This window comes from Mytilus californianus, unplaced genomic scaffold, assembly GCF_021869535.1.
Source record: "Mytilus californianus isolate M0D057914Y unplaced genomic scaffold, xbMytCali1.0.p SCAF_4, whole genome shotgun sequence".
Taxonomy (NCBI): Eukaryota; Metazoa; Mollusca; class Bivalvia; order Mytilida; family Mytilidae; genus Mytilus; species Mytilus californianus.
Genome location: NW_026262690.1, coordinates 18,628,512 through 18,655,220, shown reverse-complemented (window position 1 = coordinate 18,655,220; position 26,709 = coordinate 18,628,512). Strand labels below are relative to the sequence as shown.

General features: G+C 32.7%; 1 protein-coding gene across 2 annotated transcripts; it reads right to left on the bottom strand.

Moving 5' to 3' along the window:
* Window positions 1-8,700: 8,700 nt before the first annotated feature.
* LOC127737611 (putative 2'-deoxynucleoside 5'-phosphate N-hydrolase 1) lies at window positions 8,701-17,723 on the bottom strand. Of its 2 annotated transcripts, none has more exons than XM_052248454.1 (5): window positions 17,592-17,723; window positions 14,289-14,432; window positions 12,819-12,884; window positions 9,589-9,699; window positions 8,701-8,829 (listed from the first exon to the last, which is right to left on the bottom strand). In XM_052248454.1, the coding sequence occupies exons 1-5, from the start codon at window positions 17,653-17,655 to the stop codon at window positions 8,717-8,719; spliced, it is 498 nt and encodes a 165-aa protein (XP_052104414.1). In that variant the 5' UTR covers window positions 17,656-17,723; the 3' UTR covers window positions 8,701-8,716. The 2 variants fall into 2 exon arrangements, with proteins under 2 accessions (XP_052104414.1, XP_052104415.1); XM_052248455.1 differs by having other exon boundaries at window positions 17,696-17,716.
* Between the last annotated feature and the right edge of the window lie 8,986 nt (window positions 17,724-26,709).

Genomic DNA, 26,709 nt, shown 5'->3' with positions numbered 1-26,709 from the left:
GTATCAAGGTGTGTATTGAGTTGTATAATGAAGTGTCTATTCAATTCTGTATTACAACAGGTAAGCTGAGGTCAATTAAAATTGACTTTAAAGTGTAGGCGATTCCAATTAATGAGTTGTTAATTATATTGATATTGTATCCGTACTATTACTTGCCGTAGGAAAGAATAGAAAAATAAATGGGGAATTTGTCCATGGGACACAGATGATGCCCCCGCTTGCATACAACGTTATGAAGGGCCATAACTCAAGAACTGTAAAAGTGACACTACCCAAATTTGAACTTGATCTGAGTTTTGTAGTAATAAGTATTGTTTATAAGTTTCATAACATTTAGTTGACGTAAACTTAAATTAGAGAACAGAAAAGAAAAATTCAGCAATTTTTCAATTTTTAAAAGGGCATAATTCTAGAACAGTAAAAGTGACGCCACCAAAATTCAATCTTTATCTGTGTTTTGTGGTAATAAGCATTGTGCATAAGTTTCATAACATTTGGTTGAGGCAAACTAAAGTTAGAGAACAAAAACTAATATTTCAGCAATTTTTCCATTTGTAAAGGAACATAACTTTAGAACAGTGAAAGTGACACCACCAAAATTCAAACCTGATCTGTGTTTTGTGGTAATAAACATTGTGGATAAGTTTCATAACATTTGGTTGAGGCAAACTTAAGTTAGAGAACGGAAACAAAAAAATCAGCAACTTTTTCATATGTAAAGGGGCATAACTCTAGAACGGTAAAAGTGACGCCACCAAAATTCAAACTCGATCTATGTTTCGTAGTAATAAGCATTGTGTATAAGTTTCATAACATTTGGTTGAGGCAAAGTAAAGTTAGAGAACGGAAACCAATTTTGGGACATACGGACAAACGTACGTACGGACGGACAGACATACAGACAGACAAGGGTAAAACTTAATGCCCCTTCCGCTACGCCGGGGGCATAAATAGTATTTGTGTGTTTTTTTGCTGTGCATGTACTGATTTTGTGTCATGGATGGATACCCCATATCCTTTGTTTTTCTATTATACAGGTTGTACCAAATTTTATTCAAGTGCTCAACAAGCACAAGACACTGATTCAATACTTTAATAATTCTATCAACTGCTTAAATTTATTCACAGTATTTCATAAGTAGTAATATTTTATAAATTGGGATAAACAAAGGAACTATATGCAAGTGTACATCTAACAAATTTAGTAGATGTTAGACCATTCAAGAAAGAGTACTTACATAAACGTCTGGTAGTTCTAATCACATTACGAGAGACAGTTATGCAGCTTTGATTTACAAGCTGCAGGACACCAAAGAACAGAAAGAACCATGGTCAAGGCTAAACTAAAATTTCACTGGTACAACATGTCAAAAGAAATTCGCAAATTGTACTCATGATTATTGACAGGTTTACTAAGTGGACAGAATACATACCACTCCCTCTCAAACAGCAGAAGTAACAAGCAGCAATGAACTAATTTTACTGACCAAAGAAGAAATTCCAAAAGTTCGTTGTTCAAGGCAGTGTGCAAATGTTTGCCTATACTTAAAGCAAGAACAGCACCATATCGTCCCTCTGCAAACAGACAAGTTGAGCGACAAAACGCTAGTAGTAGCTTGATGAATTCAGTTTGATGCATTGAAAGTTCATCACAGGATAACTAAAACATACATATTATGCCACAGTTAGCAGGAGCTATGCGTTCCTGTTTGAACAGGAGTACTGGCTTAACACTGATTAGATTCATGTTAGGTCGTGAGACCTATCAGCCTACTGATTTGATTGGTAGTTCAAGAAACTCTGGAAGTGATGAATATGTATTTGGAATGATGAGAGTCATTCGAAGGTCAAATGAAATAGATAGGAAAAAATTCAAAATTACCCAAGCTCGCACGAAAATTCATTATGACCTGTGAGTATAGTTAAATCAATACACAGAGGTATATCTGGTTTTTATATAAGATACAGCACAAGTTAAGGGCGAGAACAAAAAGCTAAGTCCCCCATGGAAAGTTCCGGGTATCATTATTAAGAGGCTAACCGGGTATATCTATCTAGTTAAACACAAACATGTAGTTTTTAACACCAACCATGATAGACATAAAACTTGTCGTGACCGTAGTATTCTGGCCTCGCCGTCCGATTGTGGGAAATGCGTATTTCAGGGTGAAGATACTTTACAAGCCTCAACAGGTAAGTCCAGTAAAGTGAAGAAATATTTATTTGTCAGGGTTCAGACACTGGAGAGATAATGGTAAAGTATAGTATATTAAATGACTGGTTTTACTTGACATGCGTACAATTAACAAAAGTAGAGGCTGATGAGTGTGTGTCCGTACTGTAGTAAAGTGATTCGATAAATAGTAGTACTACACTAATTTGAAATCTTATTGAATGGGGAGGGGTGGGGATGGTTAATGAGGTTATTTGTAAAGACCCTGGAAAATTGGGGAAGATAAGAAAAGGAGGCCCTATCCAGCAGGGAACGCAGGAAAAACTATTGAGAAGGATCAGATTATAGACTGAACGCCACAAGCCAGCTCAGGTATTTCCTTATCAAGAGGAACCTGTCCAGTTAAATGACATTGAGGAAGAACATGTAGATCCAATAGCTACTGGCAGAACTGTAAGGAAAAAAATCACAGCGTCAAGGTATTGTTGGTCAAGCGTGACTCCCCATTGTCCAGTGAAAGGGTGTTGGAAAGTGGACTGCAAGCTGAGAAATCACATAGTCCGATATTATCTGTTCCTGTTATTTGATTTCATCCCATGGGAACTTGGTACTGATAAATTTCATCTTAAAAAGAGAGAAGTTGCCAGGCAACTGGCCAGATGGATCTGTAGTCCAGATTGTATGGTTTCCCAGCTTTTTGGGTTTTACTCAATAGAATATTAAGCTGCCATCTTTCTGTGATGTAAGCAAGGATGCTTATCAATCTTTAAGACGGATGTGCGATTTCGCTAGATTGTGTAGCCCATCTAGATTTTATCTACACCCAGTTAACAGTTAAGTGTGGCCAAGATTGTTGCCAATCCTGACGGATGAGTGACAGTGTATTCAATTGCAGACACTGGAGGTCCAACTGTTGACGATTACCCCTACATATCCAGAGGGTATAGAGATTTTACCATAGAATACTGGCAATCCTAAATTCGAAAAATGAAGGTCCTGAAAAATTTCACATGTAATATAATTAAATATTTTCTTAATAAAGTATCGTTACACCAATGATAAATGATACAAACTATTAATTCTACTAGAGGGCATCCTTGAAAATTAATTAAAAAGAGGTGTAATTCAACTCAACGTCTACATTCATCATTGATCAAAGGAATAGTCTGTCAACAGAAACAGTTAGTGCAAAATCTGTCAATATATCTAAAAATTGTATTAACGAGGAACACTGGAATGGGAAGAAGTTTAATTCTACATGAGAGATGATATATAGCAGTATTTTAACTTTTAATGTGATACAGTATTTGTCAAATCGAAACAATTTAAATACCATCGTTTACTATTTCTTCATTAGTCATCGTCCAAATTAATACATTTTGGAGGTTTAGATTAAACAAATTGGGACACTTTTGGAAAATACTGTTCAAGAATATTGTTCTTGCTACACATATGGGAGTATCTATTTTTCTAAAACTCATCAAATCAATTGTCCGACTCTATAAACAAGGTTAGTATAGTACAATATAGATATGAAGTGGATATTTTGGTCATATAGCTTCCCACGTTTCAAGTACATATACATCTTTGGCTTTCACATTGTTTCGCTTTGATCATTCCTGATGAAGGTAAATCCAGAAAAAAACTAATTTATAAACTGTTATTTTCATGGTATAAAATTAGATATTGGGACTTTTAAGCATTTGACTACTACGAAGCTTTGTTGATCACAAAACTATAATAAAAACAAATGATATAAGGGGAAAAGTGTATCATTGGGTCTATCTAAGATTAGATGATTATAAGCTATTTGGTACCACTACAACAAATTTTGATATCTATGTTTCCAAAAAAAATTTCTTCAATTTTAGATGTCACTGCAATGCCTAAAAATGTTTATACAAGATACGAACTTCTGTGATATAAAAATGTTGTAAAACATTCATATCTTTCTGCAAGAACACACGTAATGAAATATTTGAACAACGTCCTCATATTTTAAATATTGATGATTCAGTATGGATATGCAATACTTGCCAACTTCATATGAATAAAAGAAAAAATAGCACCAGTATCTACGATGAATAAAATGAATTTTCCTGGATAACATTTGAGTGAAGATTACAGTATTAGTATATTGTTTTAATATTCGTAATGAGTTAGTGCATGCGGCAGCTAAATTTATACAACAACTGTTAGTCTCCGAGGGTATCACCAACCCAGTAGCTAAGTAAGTACTGGAATGAAACGCGTTTTATTGAAATTTGCGGTTATAAATCTTAGAAATCATTTTAAAGTAAAGACTATATCTCCCTCGTGGATAGCTCCGATTCCTTGTCTGATTTCGGCTATACTTTTTGACTTTTTTCAGTTATAGCAGATTTCACGTTTTAGATATTTGCATATTCGTACCTTTCAAATATTTGGGTTTTATTGTTCATGTTAAAAGTAAATCCAGAAAACAGTTTCGAAACTTATAAAGTGCTATTTTCGTTTACTAGCACTATATCGATACTGCTGCTGGTGGTGGACGGTGGTATCATCAGATCTGTAGTCATCGCTTCGGTATCACTGAAGAGACATTTATTGTCAAAATGCGCATCTGGAGCAGTTCACCAGCGCCTATTGGAAGGCACACAATTGAATTAGGTTTTCGACATAATCTCAGCGATAGCTGTATTCAGTAAGTTCCAATTTAAAATTGTCATGTAAAAGGCAACCACACCATATGTTTTGGGGGGAATCGAACATGGATACAAATTTCACAATATAGCAATGGAATGCTCCACATTTAATTTGTTCTGCAAAAATGACAAAGTAAACTCTATCAATACAAGAATCAATCAGATAAACAGTAATAATGTACATGTTATTTTAGACCTTGACACATTACTTGCTTCTGCTTCTTCCAATTTAATTAATTCAAGGGTTTCAGGAACAACATAGAACAAACAAAACAATTGCACAATACACTTGAGGCTGCTGATGCGTTTTATAATAAAAAACTGTAAATCTTATTCCAACAGATGGATTAATGTATCAATCGTATCTAAGTATGTGATCTGCAGTGGGTAAACTAAAACAATAAAAGAGTTACTGTATGCGCAAAATAAACATATACATGTGACAAAAGTATATTATTCATTTGAGATTTTAATGTTGATTAGAATCAAATAGCATCCAACAAACAGCTTTAAACTTTAACGGTACAGCTGCAATATACACAAACTGTGAATGGACCAACAAATGACAATTTTACGATAGACCCTATTTTCAAAAATGATTCATTCAAATGGGCATTAGCTGTCAAATTAATGTTCACCGATTGAACTCAAATTCTCATATTTGATTTATAACATACTAAAAAGTATATCCAAATTAAAAAAGTCTAAAATAAACAATTTACAATGCATGGGCTCGGTAACATGTATCAACATTTCGTGTGTATATTAGTCTCAACGCCATCTTATTAACCATCGAGGTCATATAACCAGATATAAACATTAATATAGATATAAATAGATAGCGAGCTCGTGCAATTTGATTTTTCTAGGACTGTTTGATTTCATATAATAGGTTAAAATATATGTTTATCATTGTTTTTACCTGTATAAGAATGAGTTTCTGTGGATCGAATCAGTCAATCAAATGGTTTACCCTTGTTTCACTTTCAATGTTGACATTCTTTTCCTTCTGTTTTTTTTTTCTTTTTTTGGGGGGGGGGGGGGGGGAGTTCCGTTTATTTGAAAGCTTTCTTCGAAATTCGTGTCGACCTGATTTTACATGCCTTTTCAAGCTGATTTTTACAATGTGTCCTTGTGTTGTGCTGTTACAAGGTTGGTGCCTACAACCCCATTTAACTACGCCTCATTCTTAATATGCCCGTTCCAAGTCAGTAGCCTGTAATTCATTGTTTTGTTGATAGCTGTCTGCCATTTTTGATTTTCGTGTATAGTAAATCAGATCAGATGCTAGATGCGTTCAATAAAGTCAATGAACTTTTTATATAGAGAAACGTGAAGTTAAAAGGATAATGCTAGCCTTTTCTCCGAGCTGTTGTAAATTTACCGATTGTGAAATGTTTACCCATTATTATGGCGGGTGATGCATGTATAGCATAAGACGCTTTCCTTCCACGCATCAAGTTTCGCTCCCTTTAGAGTTCATGCGATATCCACATATTTCTTTTACCTTAATTTAATCCTTAATGGATTTAAGAGATTTGAACATCGGTCAACTACTGTTGTCTCGAATTTATCACGTCTCTCTCCTTCTCGCGTCCATGCGAGATTTGAACATTTGCTCTTATCAAATCTACATCACCATCAGTTAACTCTTGCATTTTACCAAAATTTTGGGAACAATATTTCGATATTAGTTGCATTAATGAACAGAAAACAGATTTGCTATTTGAACAATGCGTCAAACTTTTAGATCTGGTTTATACATTACTGGAAATTAAAAAGAAAGCAGCATATTTGAAGAATAACTTCTGGTAGAAAACAACTCTCAATATACTCCCTATTTAAATATCAAACAGTTTCATTAAATACATAGTTGTTCATCTATTTTCGGAAACAAAATTTCTATTTCGAATGAAAGCATATGTATTGTCTATTAAAAGACTGATTAAAGTTACCAGGCTTATAATTTTGTACACCACGTGCATGTTTCGTCTACAAAAGCCTCATCACTGACACACGAATCAAATAAGTTAAAAGGCCAAATTGAAAAAAGTATGAAGTGCCAAAAATTCCGAAAGGTATTGCCAAAAACAGCAAAGGTAATTTAATCCTGGGGAAGAAAATCCTAAGTCTTTCGAACAATTCAAAATTTTGTAAACAGTTAATCTAAAAGTTAAACAGTATGGCAATATTGATAAAAAGACATTTAAGATATATATCTTGTTCAAGGAAGGGATAACTCATGCTTTGTAAAAATAATTGCATGAAACAGACAAGATATGAAATTCTTTTTATCATTAACATTTTTGTAGTAATTGAAGGATAATAGACAATAGGACAAGTTTTACAATAGAACTTCGGCATTTCAAAAGGAGACAACTGTGCTCCCCTTTTTGTCGCTTGTTCCTTCATTCATATGAGGCAGACCTATACAGTTGCTTCTCAGGAAGAATGAAAAGAAGCTAGCAATATCATATAACTTCATGTTCCACTTTATCAGTGATGTCCTCTTACTAATTAATTCAATGTTTGGGGAGTATGATGAATATTTCTATTACACAGGATAAAGTAAATATTGACATTGAGAACTAAGCTTTACCACAAAGTGATGATTTCAGTATATCTCCAAGCTGATTCAATATTCTAGAGCTTACGTTTCCAGAAGGGGGATTTTGCTGCTTACAAGGAACCTATTGTACCAAAGGTTCTGAGAAGTAAAATTGAAGTCATACCATTCAGTTTATAGTTTTCTGTGTAGTATTTGTTTTGTTGACTGTTGTTTTGTCTTCTATTTGTTTTTCATTTTCAACTGGTATTATTGTTATTGTTGGTTTTTCATCGACTTATGATTTTTTATTTTCCCTTTGGCATCTTTTGTATCTTGTTTTTAAAACATATAGAAGTGACCAGCAATAAAAGCAAAAGTGTTTCATACATGACCTTGTATAAGCAAACTTAACCTGATTGACCAAAAAGAACAAATACAGTTAAGTAAATTCGTTGAAAATTGGGAAAGGCATAGAGTGCAAAGAAATAATATTATTCAAATAAGGACATAGTCAACCATAAATTACTTAATTAACAGATATATTTGCAGCCAAAAGCATAGTGATGTTTGGCCCATCATTATGCCTTTTCTAACAAATAAAGGCAATGTTTTAATTATGTACTTTGTAACAACGATGATATGTTAATTGACAATCACTTTAGCAAAAATCTGTGTGTGTTAATATAGATTGATTGATTGTTGCTTGTTTAACAGACTAGTGATCACTGTAAATGAACAACTTATACCACTCGGCCACCTAAAACTTAATTGGGGTCCTTCTCAACCCTTATATCTTTTATCTACACAAGTTTCATTTAACTCGGCCACCTAAAACTAAATTGGGATCCTTCTCAACCCTTATATCTTTTATCTACACAAGTTTCATTTAAATCGAAATTCTCATTCGGGAACCAATTTCTAATTTTAACCTAGTGACTAAAAACCTAGCAGACTCTTTTCCCTCTTTACTTTATCTTCCATTGGTTTAAAATTTGTTTGAATTAAACCAGGATATTGAGGATATTAAATTAATCTGGAATGAATTTGATAGAAAATAATCAATTCTAGTATCAAAAGGTTTGTTCTTCTTTCCTATATCTTCTATCTGTATAAGTTTTAACCAAGGGAAACTCAATATATCATCTTGAACCATTTATTTAAAAGAACACATGGATGAAGGCCCGACAGGCAAAGCAACATCCATATGCGCTTAACTATTTTTTTCTGGGAGAATAATATATTCCTTTGGTGTTGTGATCTAAATATAGATAATTGAACAGAACAAGAAATAACCGTTAGATAAAAAACTTTTTATAATTCTTCTTTAAAAAACTCTTTAAAAATTGATGGTGCTTCTGTTTCTTTATAGTCTTTAACTATAAATGTTGATCCATTCTCTGCACCCCGAATCATTGCAGATAATCCTGAAATATATATAAAATAATAATTAAACTATACTAAAGAAAATTTTATTTTCATAATAATGAAAATTCCTTATAAAATTGATTATGAACACATTCTATGTTTTTTAAACAGTTTCCTTAATGTCTCTTAAATATATTACGTAAAATGTCCAATAAGATCAATATACAAACACACAGTGCCTGGACCTTTAATAGCTTATTATATGGTATTGGTTTGCTCATTATTGAAGGTCATATGGTGACTTAAAAGTATTAACATCCTTGTCATTTGGTCTCTGCTGGATTGTTGTCTGCAACGGCAATCATACCACATCTCCTTATTTTCAAGTTAATGATGATGTAGCCAAGGTTTTTGGGTTAAGTATCACTTACTTTATCTGGATTTTTTGTAATAAGCTTTGTTTAATGTGTAAGGCTTTAGTGTTAGATTTAAATAAGTAGACACACTCCTGAATATTGTCATGTAAATCATTTACATAATCATGTATAAATGTAATATGAATATCTAGTTAATGTTGTATTTGTAGATGTAAACAGTAATAAAGAATTAATACTCTAAATTCAGAATTTTTTGTGTGCATTTAGTATTGTGATTTTTCAACAATGGAAGAAAATGCAAGATTAGTGTTTGCCAAATATACCATAATATCAAAATCAAAAATGTGACTTTTTTGGCAAAACCTATTCTATAGCAATGTTCACAATAATAAAGACAATGCAAAAATTTCTAAATTTACAGTATAAGAGGAAATAATTTACTTTTGCCTGTTTGTGGTCTGAATAGACAAAGTATGGTTTTCTTCAAATCTACTGCCCTTCCTATTTCATACCCTACACCAAGGGAAGGTTGTGTTACTTCGGCTACTAAATCTGTAAAAATAGAAAGAACATTTTGTCAATTTTGTACCTCCTGTGTAAAACTTTTTAATTTTTTAAATGGGGTATAATGCTGTTCTCTTTCACATCTCAGTGAATATAACATTTTACTAAACAAGGTCTGATCTGACTCCCAGTTAAAAATATTACACATTTTGTCAATTTTGTAAACTTTTTAATTCTTTAAATGGGGTATAATGCTGTTCTCTTTCACATCTCAGTGAATATAACATTATACTAAACAAGGTCTGATCTGACTCCCAGTTAAAAGTATTACACAGAGATATGCTATTTACTCATTGAGGTTAATTTTTGTAGAGCCTGCGACTTTTGTCGCAAAAGCGAGTCATAGCAATCCTACATTCCGTCGGCATCGTCGTCGGCGGCGTCCACAAATATTCACTCTGTGGTTAAAGTTTTTGAAATTTTAATAACTTTCTTAAACTATCCTGGATTACTACCAAACTTGGACAGAAGCTTGTTTATGATCATAAGATAGTATCCAGAAGTAAATTTTGTAAAAAAAAAAATCCTGTTTTTCCGTATTTTACTTATAAATGGACTTCGTTTTTCTGCCAGTTAACATTACATGCACTCTGTGGTTAAAGTTTTTAAAATTTTAATAACTTTCTTAAACTATCCTGGATTTGTACCAAGCTTGGAGAGAAGCTTGTTTATGATCATAAGATAGTATCCAGAAGCAAATTTTGTAAAAAAAAAATCCTGTTTTTCCGTATTTTACTTATAAATGGACTTAGTTTTTCTGCCAGTTAACATTACAGTCACTCTGTGGTTAAGGTTTTTAAAATTTTAATAACTTTCTTAAACTATCCTGGATTTGTACCAAACTTGGACAGAAGCTTGTTTATGACCAAAAGCTAGTATCTAGAAGGAAATTTTGTAAAAATGTATTTCCTGTTTTTCCGTATATTACTTATAAATGGAATTAGTTTTTCTTCCAGTTAACATTACATACTGCAGTTAAAGTTTTTAAAACATTTATTAGATTCATAAACCTGCGACTAACAGAAAAAGTAGGCGAGACACTGGGTTCCGCGGAACCCTTACGAATTTTTAATCTATAAATTATCTGTTTAAATCTATATTTTTTGTACTTTATGCACTTGATAATTTATTCCCTGTAAGGACTGTTTTAAAATCTAAGGTATCCCCTATTGCTCTATTGAAGGAGAAGCAATTACAAAATATCTCTCGATTCATTTTAAACTGGTTTAAAACATTACGAATTCTACACTCACTGCAACACTAAGGGAACAAGTAATACAGGTATAAATGGCAAACAAAGATACCTTAGAATCAATACATTGCTGCTTTTAGTGTATATTTCTAATAAACTGTTGACACAAGAGATTTGTCTCTGCTGTCCGCATATAATTCCGAAAAAGAAAATCTGATGGACAGCAACATTGCTTATTAGTTCAAAGTCGCTGGACCATGATCTTGTGGGTAGGGCCTAGAAATGGTCGACAAACTGAGATGTACTGATAGCAATACAACTTTATACAAAATATTTGATCTGTCACAAGAAGTTCTTCTCAAACTGACATAAGCAGAAAACTTAACATTGACAATTGTAATTAATTCAGTCACTGGACCATGACCTAGGGGGCAGGGCCTCAAAATAGTCTTCAAACAGATATGTACTGATAGTAATGCAACTTCATACAAAATATCATTGATCTATCACAAGTAGATCCTATCAAACTAACTCAAGCAGAAAACTTAACATTGAAAATTGCTTATTAATTCAAAGTCACTGGACCATGTCCAAGGGACCAGGACCTTGAAATTGTCTTCAAACTGATATGCACTGATAAATAATGTGACTTCGTACAAAATATCTTTGATCTATCACAAGTAGATCCTATAGAACTAACTTAAGCAGAAAACTTAACATTGAAAATTGCTAGTTAATTCAAAGTTGCTAGACCAGGACTTCAGTCAAGGATATAACTCTATAGGGTTATTAGAGAAAAATAACATATGCTTGTTATTGTGGACAAAAAAATCAAAGAACTGTGATAACATATGTATGTTACATGTTTCAAAGGGACAATATACATCATTAGTTTTGTTAAAATGTATACAAGTTCTATTGATATTGCTACTGTCTTTATATATACTTAACTATAGAAAGATATTACAGTTCATAGTTTGCCAATCATGCATATCACACCTATGTTATTACAGAACAAATATGCCTGTAATAACTAAGCCTTGTTATTACAGCTAAGTTAATCACTTAAAAGCCTTGTCTCATTGATTTACCATGGTTAATGAAAAATGTGTTAATCTAAATTAATAGTTAGTTATCAAGGCTATGCATTTAGTTTCTGCGCAAAGTTTCAAGTGTTCCCTAGAGCCCATTAAAAATAAAAATATTTATGATTTATTTTACAAATAACAAACATATGTTATTACAGATTTAGTAAATTTAAGGATTAAAGAGTAGACAACTCATAAAAGTATCTGTAATAACACATGCAAGTTATTTTCTGTAATAACCCTATAGAGTTATATACCTGACTGGACTTAGGGGGCAGGGCATCGAAACAGTAGTCAAAATGAAATGTACTGATAGTAATGCAAATTTATATTAAATATTAATGATCTATCAAACTAACTTAAGCAGAAAACTTAACAACTGTTGATGCCCCCACCATCACTGGAAAAGCAATCCCTATGTCTCGCTTTCCACACAAAGGTGAGACAAAAATGTCAAACATCAAAAGAAAAAATTTCACCCGATCAGATTCATTGAAAAAAAAAATTATTGAACTTGCTGTCTCTCTAATTTCATCTGAAAAATCCTCCATAGAACAACTAGATGATTTTGGAGTTTATTTATAATTGTGTAATGTAAGATAAAGCAATGGCAAAATTCATGATTCAATAGGGCGAAAACCCCTTAAAATGATTGGGATTAAAAAACAAAATACAAGGTGCATAATGGCATTCTTAGAAACTTTAAACATACTCCTCAAATTATATTTCTTTTGTGAAATTTGACAAGATTTCCATAGTACGTCACTTTAATCATTTTATCCATATACCAAATAATCTTTTATTTTATCATCTATCTAAATACCTACAGTCACTTTCATTTAACCATTCCATGTCTCTGTCATGAATTTCCTTCTCACTTAAATCTTTCTCTTCTGAAAAAAAGCATTAACATACATATAAAAGATTATTATGTTATTTCTGTTTAAAACCTAAAAATGTACAATATTCATGAAGCTTAGATACATGTATTTCTTCTCCAAACATTTTTTTATTGGAACACAATCATCATAATCCTCAAGATTTTGAAAATATAATTGAGATGAAAGAAATAAATGTATTATCAAATCCAATAAAACACATGTATATGAGGCAGGAGAAAATTATTTCCATGGGGTGATGCAACTTTTTAAAATATCTATCAAATGTGCTAAAGTCTGACAACTAACTATCAGATGCCTAGTAGGGCAACGTTAGGAGTAAGACTTGTAAAACGTCTATGCATTAACCATATGTGTAGCTCCATAAAGGAGGGGCCTGGATCCCTTAATCCACCTGTGTTTATTGACCAGTTTTCAATCAAAACTGACTTACTCTTGCAATTAAATGTGTATTCATCACAATTGTGTGTGATTCATAGTTAGTGTGTAGAGTATACATTATTATAATTCTATAAGAATTCTGTGAGATTTTACCTTGTCTGATGTTAATTTTAATCATTCTGTTTCGATTTCTTTTTGACAACAGTATAGTGATGGAAGACATCACAGAGGATATTGCTGGAGTAAATATATGTAAATTGTGATGCCTATTATAGAAATAATCAGGGTTATTTCACTTAAACATAGACGTTACCACCAGAAGGCAGACATTTTACTGATGCACAACTAATTCATCACTTAACTCTAAGAGGTTATAAAGTTAGAGAGCACATACTTATTTACACATATGGAATGGGGTGGCCAAGTTTAACAAAGTTTTGAATCATCATTTTCAATATAATTATGCTTTTTTCCTTTTAATTTGTACACAAAACACCTTCTAGTAGTGGTGAATAATTATGTCAAGTTTCATTACTCAATTCCAAGGGGATTGAAAGTTAAAGAGTGGAAACAATTTATGACACATGCGTGCAAAGAGGTGGAATTCCAGCTCATATACATGTATATATACCTTCTGCAGATTAATCAGAAGGACCCCTAAATTATAACTTTAACAAATTTATTGGTCTAACGGTTTTTAACCCAGATTGAATCTAACGGATAACTACCAAAAAACAAAAAAAAATCCATTTATCAGTAAAATACAGAAATATAAAAAAAAAAATCCCTTTTAAAAATCTTGCTCTAGTTACTGTCTTTTCATCATAAAAAAATCTTCTGTGTGCTCCAAGTTTCATAAAATTCCATGAAGGTTTGACAAACTGAACCTTAATGTTGACACTGCAGATGACACTAAGGATGGAATATCGGATCGAAATGTCTCTCTTCCAAGACAAAATGATGCAGGCTCGACAAAAAATAAGATTCATTATATGTCTTGTACTTCTTTAGATTTACCTTTTTCGACTGAAGTGTTACCAACATGCTCTGTCAACACTTTACCATACTGTTTCAACTGTTCTATAAGTCTGGCATACAGATCAGCATCATCTCTACCAGCCCTAATACTTCCAGCAAAATATATTTTCCTTGACATTTTTTCTGTAAGAACAAATTCCTCTATAAACATGACCACTTGTCTTAATTTCCTACACAACAAGCAGTCAGGTGTACTACTTATACAAGTGTTTTTTATTTACTTGTACAGGTGAATTGTTTTGGCGGTAGAGACCCTTAGACATTCACATTTTTTTTTTTGACTTAATATAAGTTTAAAAAGTTTGATTTTCTCCTTTATACTTGTATTAGTACATTTTTGAAGAAGATTAAGGAGAGATGGTCCAAATCTTAAAATGAATTTCAAGTAAATATTAGTTTACATCTTCAAGTAAATAAACATGCACCTGTCCTAAGTCAGGAATCTGATGTTCAGTAGTTGTCGTTTGTTGATGTGGTTCATAAGTTTTTCTCGTTTCTTGTTTTTTATATAGATTAGACCATTGGTTTTCCCGTTTGAATGGTTTTACACTAGTAATTTTTGGGTCCCTTTACAGCTTGCTGTTCAGTGTGAGCCAAGGCTCTGTGTTGAAGACCGTACTTTGACCTATAATGGTTTACTTTTATAAATTTTGACTTGGTTGGAGAGTTGTCTCATTGGCACTCATACCACACCTTCTTATATCTATGACTTGTATAAGTATTACCCCTGACTGACATGCTACATGTAGTGTTTAAATACCCATTAAACTTGTTTAAAAATAAAACATACTGTAAAAGGTTTGTAAATTTTATGCATAAGTGTGCAGATTGGTTTGTAGTTCACCATGAAGACTGTACATTATAAGTACATATCAACCAAATTAATTTGTTTCTATCACATTTGTTTATTTTGTATACAGATGTTTCACAGAAGTCTCAAGGTTGCTTAATCTTTTTGTGACAATTGATGTGACACATCTATCAAGGATTTACCAGTATGTCTTTAATACTAAATTTCACATTAATTTTTAAAAATACTTCATCTACATGTAATATTTCATCATGAACATGATGAAATGTAAACTAAACATGCTAAAGAAGTAGTTCAAAACTTTTCAGAAAGCTGAAACAGTAATATGTTTATGTCTGCTATAAAAATTCAAATCTATAGTAGCATTGTATGTGCATTTTGGGTGCTAATTAGTGTGTATGGTACAATTCAGTCTAAGACATATACCATGTTACTAGATCTAAATATTTACTTCGTTTTGAAATATTTTCTTAGCTTTGTAATAAGGGAGACAACTCTTTTTGCCTTGGACTATGTAAAAATGCATCATTAAAATTTGTGGTTCACTGTATGGTAGGTCTTTTCACCACTAAACACCACTGCACAACACCGAACACATTAAAATACCATTCAACACATCTAAATATATTGTTTTTATCTTTATTTATATATTTGTCTTACCTTGGGAAAGAGGATGAATATTTGTATACATATATATACATACAAATAAGAAATAATAACCAGAGAACAAAAAATAAAATCTTTTTGAATCCTCCCAAGCCGAAATATGGTCAATTACAGTCTATTTTTTTTTTATTTTAATACACCCGACTGATTTTGAAAACTTTTCACAGTTTTCAAATTTTTAACTCCAAGAAGGGCATTAAGGTTGTCAGATTTTCATAACAACACATCTGGAAAGAGTTAATAGATCATGAATTGCAAGACTGAACTCCCTGCTGTCAACACTAATCAGCTGAAGCAGTTCTAAATAAGTACAGAGGGTCATATGGGTTATAATAAGTACAGAGGGTCATATGGGTTATAAAAAGAATGGCTGTTGCAATCATGACTACTAGTTGCTCTGAAATGATTTGTAAAAACTTAGCAAATTAACAAGTCATGTCCAGTCAGTTTTTAGACATTTACGTACATATACACTCAATTCATTACATGTAGTACATGTAGGTCATGTAGCTCTTTCCTTGTATTCAATTTAAAAGATCTGCTCAGCCTATTTTAAAACTTTTCAGTGGCATTTTTTCCTGCAGAAAACAATCAGGGCTTTTGCATGTTATGATATGCTTAAATCGATTTCAGGATATGCTTAAATCGAATTGTGGAGGTCCAGAAATACTTCAATATATCTTGAAATCAAATTATGGACTAAAATATTTAGCTAAAAGTATTTACAGTTAAACATAAACGTTGAAATTCAATAGTGCTTCTAGTCCCGATAGATAAGGACCAGTCAGAAGTCTGGAGTATTTCAACCTTTATACAACTACAGAAAAGGATGCTTAGGACACAAGGACTGACATTCACGTAATACATCCTATCCTCTCTGTTTAAAAGGGGAAGAGAAACAATTAAAAAAATTATAAAAATAATAGTGGAAGAGGAAAAATAGCAAAAATGCATCATAGACCTCCTCCCTCTTCCACATGAAATTTGATCAGGAGTTGATAGAAAATTATTGTTAAGAAGCAGAGCTGTGAAATATGAGTTGGTTACCTTGACGGAAGAAAGGGGAAGGTTGCCTATACCAGAGACATATATATGTACCGATTATCATGATTATCAGGTTGTCTGCATATTGATATTGTAAAATATCAGCTGCGAGTCACAATATGAAGCTGTTTGTCGAGTGAGCGCAGCGAACGAGTCCAAAAAGCCTTCATATTGTGTCGAGCAGCTGATATTTTACAATCTAAATATGCAGACAACCTGATAATTGATTTATCGGGCTGAATTTGCTTATTTAGGAAGTGTTTTCTTTGTTTCACCAGCAAACCGGAAGATGACTTGATAAGTTCGGGTCAAACTTATCAACGTCGGTTCAAACATTATCATAAAGGGCTGCCAAGTCTCACGCATTTAGCGTGTGACTTAAGCATTTTCATGCTTATGGCGGCATTTTCCATTGATCTATTGTTTTTTCTCTTTGATCTTTACGATTTTGGCCAAATCTCACGCATTTGCATTATTAAAAGTTGGCAGAACTGCATTATGACGTCGCTGATATGTCCGGGTCAAAGTTATTAAGGCCGGGTCAAGGTATTTGACGTCACAAAGCCGTGATATGCAAATTTATTTTAAAAGAGCTGAGCAGAGTGATATAGACAGTGGGACGACCGATAAGTCTGCCTATACGGTACCAGTGCCTGTGCAGTATAATAATTATATTTGACACATAATGTATTGAAGATTTTCTTAATAGTGTAGTGTATCTTTACATAAAAATGACAATACCAATGATAAATGATACATACTATGAAAGCTTTGAATAAACGTGGTCTTTGTTTGTTTTTCTCTTTCCCGGGCTTTTCTTATCATTCGTTCGGAACATTTCGTTTCAAATGATTTGTCTAAATACCTGATTAATTTTCTCTTTGTGGTATACCACAAAGTACTAAATGAGGATTGGGTGCTCTGGGGTGCTCATATACATATATACGTGTGTGTGTGTGTATTTATATTATTTATTTAACTTTTATGTTACTAAAGTTCAGTTTTTGCTTTTTATTGAACTTTACAATTTTATTTTAAAAAGTGATCCAATATACAGGAGGATAATGCAAACAAAAACGGGTATCGTATTCTTAAGGTAGCACTACAGTCAGAATTTTCTGACTCCAACCAACAGTCTTTAAAGATTAATTTCTCCAAAACTACTCAATGGATTTTTAAAATCTTTAACTCATTTTAAAGCTGAAATATTACTCTTTCTTAATCCATAGATAAATTAATTTTTGGTATGATAAATCTCAAAATATAGCTCATTAATTGCCAAAAAAGTGGTCTTCCAACTTGGATGGAAATGGCACATTCAGGTCAAATGGTAGTAAAAATTTGTTTTCATCCCTTTAATCAACCATATACAAACTGCAAAACTGTGTCTCAGATTTTTGATATATGCCTCCAGTAAGAAGATATATTGATTTAACTGCTGGGTGCCAAACCTCATTTCACCTCTCATCTTTGGAGACCTATAAATTCATTTAGAAACAAATTATCCAAAAACTGGGACACGGTATTGTAGAAAATACTCCCTTTAATCACATATATCAAAGTCAAGCCAAAGGGGGTATCCATAAAGTTTATATTTTCATTTTTTCCTAACAAATCTCATGAAAAATTGTTCTGAGAAATGACCTAAAAACGGAATTTCCCCCTTAGAACCCCTATAAATGCAATATAAATACAAAAATTCCACTGGGAACACCCCAGGAGTATTCTGACACCATTACTTTATCAATAGAACCACACACTTTGTCTCTTTGATGCTCTTATACTGTAAATTTTGCATTATGTGTGGCACTGTGCAACACTAACTTGGCATTTGGCGGGAGTTTGACGTCACAGATTTGACCAATATCTGTGATGTAGTAATTAAATATAGACAAAGCTCCGCCTCTGTCCAGACAGTCTAAGATAAGAGAATAACAGGATTGACCAGCTGCATATAATCAATATTTAACATCATTATTCTCACTATAAAGAATAAATTTCATTTGTATTTTAAAAAGAAATATACTATTACTGAAATTTAAGCTAGAACATTAAAATTGTGCATCAAAAGACATGTAAATGAAAAGATCCAAGACCATCCACTTCTTTAAAAAAAGACACTCCCACATGATTTTTGAGTTTTATGGAATTGAAAAATTTCACATAAACTTAAAATTGGTTAAAATGCCTAAAACTGTATTTAAATGTAGAAGACCAAATAGAAGAAATTTATACAGGCAGTCAGAGGCTTTCAAAGATACTTTCACACTCTTTTCCATATTTGTTTTCATTTTTTGTAGATTTCTTCCCTTTAGATTTTTTCCTTCATATCTTTTTCTTTTTCTCTGTTTATAAACATGTTATATAAATTACTTTTGTTGCAATACAATGAGGTAAGACCACAATATTTATCTTGTGGTCAGGGATTAACAGCTGGACACTAGTATCAACAGATGATTGACATATTAGCCCCTCCCAAATGCCTATATATTTAGATTAATTACCATGTGCTTTTATTTACATAAGTTCATTATCAATTTACCCCCTGTTGTGATATGATAATGACTTTGGGATTTTTACAAACTGTGCAGAATAATACTTAATTCAAAATTATGTGATAAAAAAAATATCTTCAAAAAATCATTGTTAGACTGTAGTGCTACCTTAAAAAAAAACTCTTCAAAGATACTAGGCTTATAATTTTGTACGCCACTACCGAGACGCCCGTTTCGTCTACAAGAGACTCGTTCGTGATGCTCGCATCAAAACGTTTAAAGGTCAAATAAGGTAGGAAGTTTAAGGGCATTGAGGACCCAAAACTCCGAAAGGTTGTGTTAATTGAAAGTCTCACAGAAGGTGTGATAAGGCCACTTTTTGTTTGTTTTTATCATTGTTTTGAGGTAGCTGGTGTAAAGAGATATTACCTGTGATTCGCATGATCGTTTTGCTCTGAAATCATATTGTAGTTCATAGAGTATTGTAGTGGGGTGTTTCATCATATGCTGCTGGCTTGTATATGTTCAAGTAATTTACACGAGGTGCAAGTGGTTGATATTGCTCTGTAATTTCCAGGATGATATGTGTCTCCATGTTTTAAAACCAAAGGCACGTAAACATGGTTACAATCTGATTGCACTTTGCATGTTCAATCTAGATATTTACTGAAGATGATTGTAAATATATTTGAGGTTATGTCGATGTGTTCCTTCCGTATTTTGACAGCAATTTTATCTAAACCTGGGCTTGGTCTTTGTGTTTATGTTTTTTAATGAGTTTATATACTCCTTCTCGACTGATTTTTATTTGTGTCATTTTAAGGTGTGTACTAGGTCCCGTAGTTAAATTGGTATTTCTGTATTTGCTTCTGATGTAAAGCAGACTGGGATAGTTTGTTAAGGATGTTCGCGTTATTGATTGGTTTGTATGAAGGGTACCTTAACTTCGTAGAGGTGCAATGCCTGTGTTTACATTTGTTTAGCTTTTAATAACAAAAAAACTATAGTTTTTGGGTTGCTTGTTGAAACCTTAATATCTGGTCTGGTTCTTTTATGTCAATGTCAAAGTTTATATTTTCGATGTATGCCCAGTGTTGAAGAGATATCTGAGTTTTTTGTCTCGAGCGTAATTCAATGATGATGTCAACATATATTTGTTTCTCCTGACAAACGTTCCTCTAGAAACTTTATAAAGTAATCTCAGTTATAAACAATGCTATAATATATCTGTTCCGTTTGGAACAAATATTCTATACCCATTGTTCAGTCAGGAACAAATAGCCTATACCCATTATTCAGTCAGGAACAAATACTGTAATATTTGTTTCAGTGGAAATAGTATTGCAGAATATTTCTTCCATTTGGAACTAATATTATGAAGGAACTCCTATTCTATGACAACAAAGACAAGTCTAAACCCTTATGAAAAAAGATTGCAGTTATGCCTTGATATGTTTATGTATAATCATTTGCTATTGCTGCGAATTCGCCGTTTCAGAAACTTGACTTACACCATTGGTATTATATACATTTTAAGTACGTTATTAATAATGTTGGCTAATGAAACTATTAATGTGTCATGGAAGGTTGTTCAAAGATTATTCTTTTTTTTTTTCTAATACGCATAAGCACATGCGCTTTGGAAATGAACCCACCACTTCATTTTTAAATTCATTTAAAGTAAAATTTCTTAATTTCTTTAGTATTTTAACTATTTTTCTTATCTTAATTATATGATTATTTATATGACAGAGGAACGACCCTCTATTCTTAATTTCCAAAATAATAATAAAGGGGCATCAGTCATAAAATACTGTTATTGTGAAAATAATAATACAGGGGCATCAGTCATAGAATACTGTTATGGTTGAATCGTAAAGCTAATAGTTAGAATACGCTAAATAAGGGGAAATTAGTTAAAATTCTGAAGAAATAAAGAAATTTTACATTAAAAGAATTTAAAAAAAAAGAGGGAAAAGAGTGCCAATCCCCCCAAGCGCCACTGGCTTTAATTGGTTAACAAATCGTCACTGTAGAGTTTCTGTCTACTTTTAAAATATAGGCAAAAACCACTGGAACAGTGGTTGAACATGCTTCCGGTTTCAGGTATTTAAACATTTTCATATATTTGTTATTGCTAATCATTATGCTGTTCCTAGATTCTTTTAATCTATAGTATTTCTAAACGTCCACAAAATAGATGTCACCCTACACAGACACGTTATTCGACTCCGAGCCGACTAGTCTTTGCTGTTACCCCTAAATGCCGCGTTCTTAGCATTTACTGATTTTCAAGTCTTTGCATGGTTTGACCTGGCAAGGGATCGAACCTATGACATACCGCACTCGAGTCGAGCACGCTTCCACAAGTCCACCGAGGCAGTTCGAAATGCTGAAAAAATGAACTCTTTACTTGTACTCCCAAGATAATTATTAAATCTTGAACAGCTGTGAATTAAAATCTGACATCTATTACCGCTCTTATAGACTTGTCATGCCAAAAAAAAAAATGAACAGAGTAATTCGAGATCTGTGTTAAAAAAGCTGAAATCATTCTACATTTACCTAGCAATATAAATGAAGAAAAGAAAAATGAAAACAAACTTTAAAACAACCTTGTTTACTCTCTATGTTTCTTTGAATAGGTCAGGTGTAGACAAAACATTTGTTGTCATAGTTTATCAAAGAAAAGAAGGTCACGTTTTGTTTGAAATTGCTAATTTGATTATTTCAGAGAAATCCATATTCAGTAATACATGTTTTGTAATTCAAATTTTCCTCTTCAGTAAACAATCCATTCAAACTTTTTTTTTATTTCACTTTTTGTTTTAAACAACAATATTTGTTTTAGAAAATTTTCTTAAACTTTATTTTTACGACTTTAGTTAAACAAGGACGGAATGATGATATAGAATGCAAAGCAGATGAGGATTTTGTGCATTATCAAAATTAAATTAGAAGGCCTTTCAGGATATCAAATCCACGCTTCTTTTTTAACGTCTTCTGATCACATATGTACGAAACTTTCGCAATCAGCAAAACGATGTCGTTGGGTTGATGTCTCAGTTCTGTATATCCAACATTTCCATTTTTCTATGCTGAAATAGCTTTGTTGGGGTTCAATTATGTACAATCAATCAGTAAATCGTTAAAAATAATTCGGTCATCAATTAAAAAAAAAGGATTGCTGTAATAAAAATAATCATTAATCTAATAATGAAGGACAAACACTTATACATTGGAACCTGGTACTATTAGTATACATTGGAACCTGGGACTATTAGTATACATTGGAACCTGGGACTATTAGTATACATTGAAACCTGGGACTATTAGTATACATTGGAACCTAGCTGGGACTAGTATAATAGACTATTAGTATAATAGTCCCAGTTGGAACCTTTTACAAATTATTGATTGTAGGGTTTAGTCATTAGTTTTTTGGTTTGTATTCGGGACAAATGCTATATTATTCTAAAGTACAAGGTAATTCTTCCAGAAAATGACAGGTGTTTAGCTGCAATGTTATTTATTCAAAAATTAGCTACAATTAAATGTTCTGTTTGTCTTGATACGGAATTTAACATAGATATAACAGTTTGAATGAAAGAATCAGCATGTATCAAATTGTGTTTATATTTAGTAAGATATTTAGTGGTTAATGGGAGGGACTATTGTTCTAAAACTAATCAAATCAATCATTTTTAAACTCTCAACAAGGTTAATAGTACAATATAGAAATGTTATTTTGATCTCCACACGTTTTCAAGTGTTTATTCATCCTTGACTTTTACATTTTTGGCTTTGAGCATACCCGGTGAAAGTTAATCCAGAAAAGCGCTTCGGACGTAACTACTTTATATAATGTTATTTGCATTGTATATTATTGGGTGGTAACTATAAATCGTGTGATCGTTTCAAAAATTTGTTTAACACACGACTTATAAATTTTTTTTTTCGGGGTATGAAATATTATTGAGTGAATCTAAGATTAGATGATAGGCTATTTGGTATCACTGCGAAAAATGTTAATATCTGGGATTTTTTTTTCTCAAAAAAACATAAGTTGTGGAAATATCCAAAGGGAGATGATACGCTGAAGAGACACACATTTGTTTTTTTCCCATTCACTTCCGAGAAGGCATTGACAAGTACCGTCTTGCCATAATTTATATTAAGTCTCTGCGCCAAGTTGGATGATCCTTCCCTGTGACAGTTTATTCCAATGTGTGTAATAAAGTTTAGATTTAGCCAATTTATGATATCTGAAAAAACCCTGTTTAAAAAAATTTGTGATGATAATATTAAGTATATTTCAATCTGGTACGTCATTGCAAGGCATACAATTGTTTATACAAGATGCTTAAATTTGTTGTATAAGCATAGTGTAAAAATATTCCAAACTATATACATTGTATCAGAACACAAATAATGACTTTTTAACAACGTCTTCATATTTTAACTATTGTTGATTCTGTATGGATATGCACTACTTGCCAACCTCATACGAATAATAAGAAAAATAACACCAGTATCTACGATGAATAAAATAAAATTTACGGAATAACATTCATGTGAAGATTAAAGTATCAACATCGTGTTTAAATATTCGTCTTTTGTCATTGCACCAAGCAGCTTTATACAACAACTGTTAGTTTAAAATTAAGTTAAATTAAGGAATGGATCTACCTCGTGTATAGCTCTGATTCATTGGCCGAAATTTGGCTATACTTTTTGGCCCTTTCCGCTCATATCAGATATTCAGGATTTGGGTATTTATACATACTTGACTTTCAAATGATTGGGTTTGAGTGTTCGTGATGAAGGTAAAACAAGAAAAGCGCTACGGATGCTCGAAATGTATAAAATGTTATTTTCGTCATCTAGCACCAGGTTGATACCGCTGCTGATGGACTTTTAGTACACAAGAGAATCAGCAGCTCTGTAGTCGATGCCCAGTACAGTCATGATTTATAACAAACGTTTCTTACATTCTAGATCTCCGTTAATAAATTTAAGAATTATAAGAAAACTTAGTTTCCAACTTCCCCAGACAAACAGGCAAAGTTGACCTTAGAAGAATTAAGCTATATTTTTTATGTCACTTTTTGTCACATAGCTCTTCACGTTTTGGTTATTTATACATCCTTGGCTTTTGGGGTTTGGGCGGTTTTTTTTTTGTTGTATTTTAATCCAGAAAAGCACTTCGAAAATACGAGATTTACAAAGTGTTGTTTTCGTTCAAGTTAGTTTTTGGTTTTGATTTTCAAATATTTTGCTTTGAGCAGCAATGAAGGTACATGTATAGTCAAATGCGCATATGGTGCAGTAAACTTGGTACCGTATATGTTATAACCTGCCACTATGTCGATACCTCTGCTGGTGGACTATAAGTCACCGAGGAATTCATCGCCAACTCGGTAGCTCAGGTCTTCTGCAATGGAATGAAAATAAGGTTATTGTTTCAATGAAACGTGCTGTTATAAGTCATGGAAAATTGTTTTGAATGAAGGAATGTAACTCCCTTGTATATATATATATATAGTCAGCAGGGTTTAAGAACATCCGTTGTTCGACCTGCTAGTCAAATGCGTTTTGTTAAAATATACTTTTTCACTATTTTTGGTCTTTTGGAAAATGTTGTTTGTGCTGTATTTAGACCACTCTACCAAGAAATTTGTTTTGCATGCACACGTATAAAAATTGCGGTTTTTATCCAACGCAATCATAGGTTTGAACGTTGTTTTCAATTTAGACTTGTTTATATTTTTTCGTTTGGGCTTGTATTATATTTCCCTTCGGGTTTATATGATCCGTTCATCCTATTTTGACTCTTCAAAATTCAAGAGTCAATCCCAAATTGAGGTAAATTATATGGCCTTCCAAATACCTTTTCGATTCCTAACATCACTGAAGAGACATTAATTGTCGAAATCCGGATATGGTGTACAAATTTTTGCACCTCATGTTTGCGGTATACCATCTTTTCCGCAAGTTTATTGTTTTCTGTTTGGTATTTAATTAATAAATTAAGATCCATTTTTACATCTGGTGATCCGTTTATTTGGCAATCGCCATGGCAGTCAGCAGGGTTTAAGAACATCCGTTGTTCGACCTGCTAGTCAAATGCGTTTTGTTAAAATATACTTTTTCACTATTTTTGGTCTTTTGGAAAATGTTGTTTGTGCTGTATTTAGACCACTCTACCAAGAAATTTGTTTTGCATGCACACGTATAAAAATTGCGGTTTTTATCCAACGCAATCATAGGTTTGAACGTTGTTTTCAATTTAGACTTGTATATATATATATATATATATATATATGTATATATAGCTCCGAATGTTGGTTCGTTTTTTACTTTAAAATTGAGAATGGAAATGGGGAATATGTCAAAGAGACAATAACCCGGCCAAAGAGCAGATAACAGCCGAAGGCCACCAATGGGTCTTCAACGCAGCGAGAAAATCCCGCACCCGGAGGTGGTCCTCAGCTGGCCCCTAAATGAAAATGTGTACTAGTTCAGTGAAAATTGACGTCATACTAAACTCCTTTAACATATACATGAACTAAAATTAAAAAACATACAAGACTAACAAAGGCCAGAAGCTCCTGACTTGGGACAGGCGCAAAAATGCGGCGGGGTTAAACATGTTTTGTGAGATCTCAATCCTCGCCTATACCTCTAGCCAATGTAGAATAAAGAAACACACAGCAATACGCACAGTAAGACTCATGCAGAAACACACAGCGATACGCACAGCAAAACTCATGCAGCTTAAAAGAAGTCCGAGTCGGATGTCAGAAGAGGTAACAAAAGAAACTAAGCAAAATGACAATGATACATAAATTAACAAAGGACTACTAGCAGTTACTGACATGCCAGCTCCAGACCTCAATTAAACTGATTGAAAGATTATGTCTTCATCATATGAAATATTAAGTACAATCCCTCCCGTTAGGGATTTAGTATCATACCATCATAAAATATATAAGAAGAACATAACCCGTATCATGCCAACAACTGGTTTTAGAATAAATGTGTTTATTTCCGATGCAAAGACCCTATGAGTGAATCAATATTAATACCAAAATATGCAATCCTTAATGACTTGACAACAGTATCGTAACTATATCCCTTCCGAATAAGTCTGTTTAAAGGTTTGGTTAGCTTTTGAGGTGAATGCCGACATTTTTGTGCGTTGTAAAGAATATTACCATAAAAGATTGGATGTGAAATACCTGAACGTATAAGATGTCTGCATGTTAATTTATATTTCCGAATGATGTCCTTGTACGATGATAAAATTTAGTAAATGTGTTGACTAGTTTGTGATATCGAAAACCCTGGTGTAATAATTTTTCAGTAATACAGAGCTTTCATA

Excerpts from the sequence above, each read along its gene's own strand:
- LOC127737611 (XM_052248454.1), bottom strand. The coding sequence starts at position 17,655 with ATGATAAGAAAAGCCCGGGAAAGAGAAAAACAAACAAAGACCACGTTT. Across the intron at positions 9,700-12,818 it reads ATGGTTAAATGAAAGTGACT|ATTTAGTAGCCGAAGTAACA; the intron begins GTAGGTATTTAG and ends CTATTTTTACAG. Across the intron at positions 8,830-9,588 it reads CAGACCACAAACAGGCAAAA|GATTATCTGCAATGATTCGG; the intron begins GTAAATTATTTC and ends TATATATTTCAG.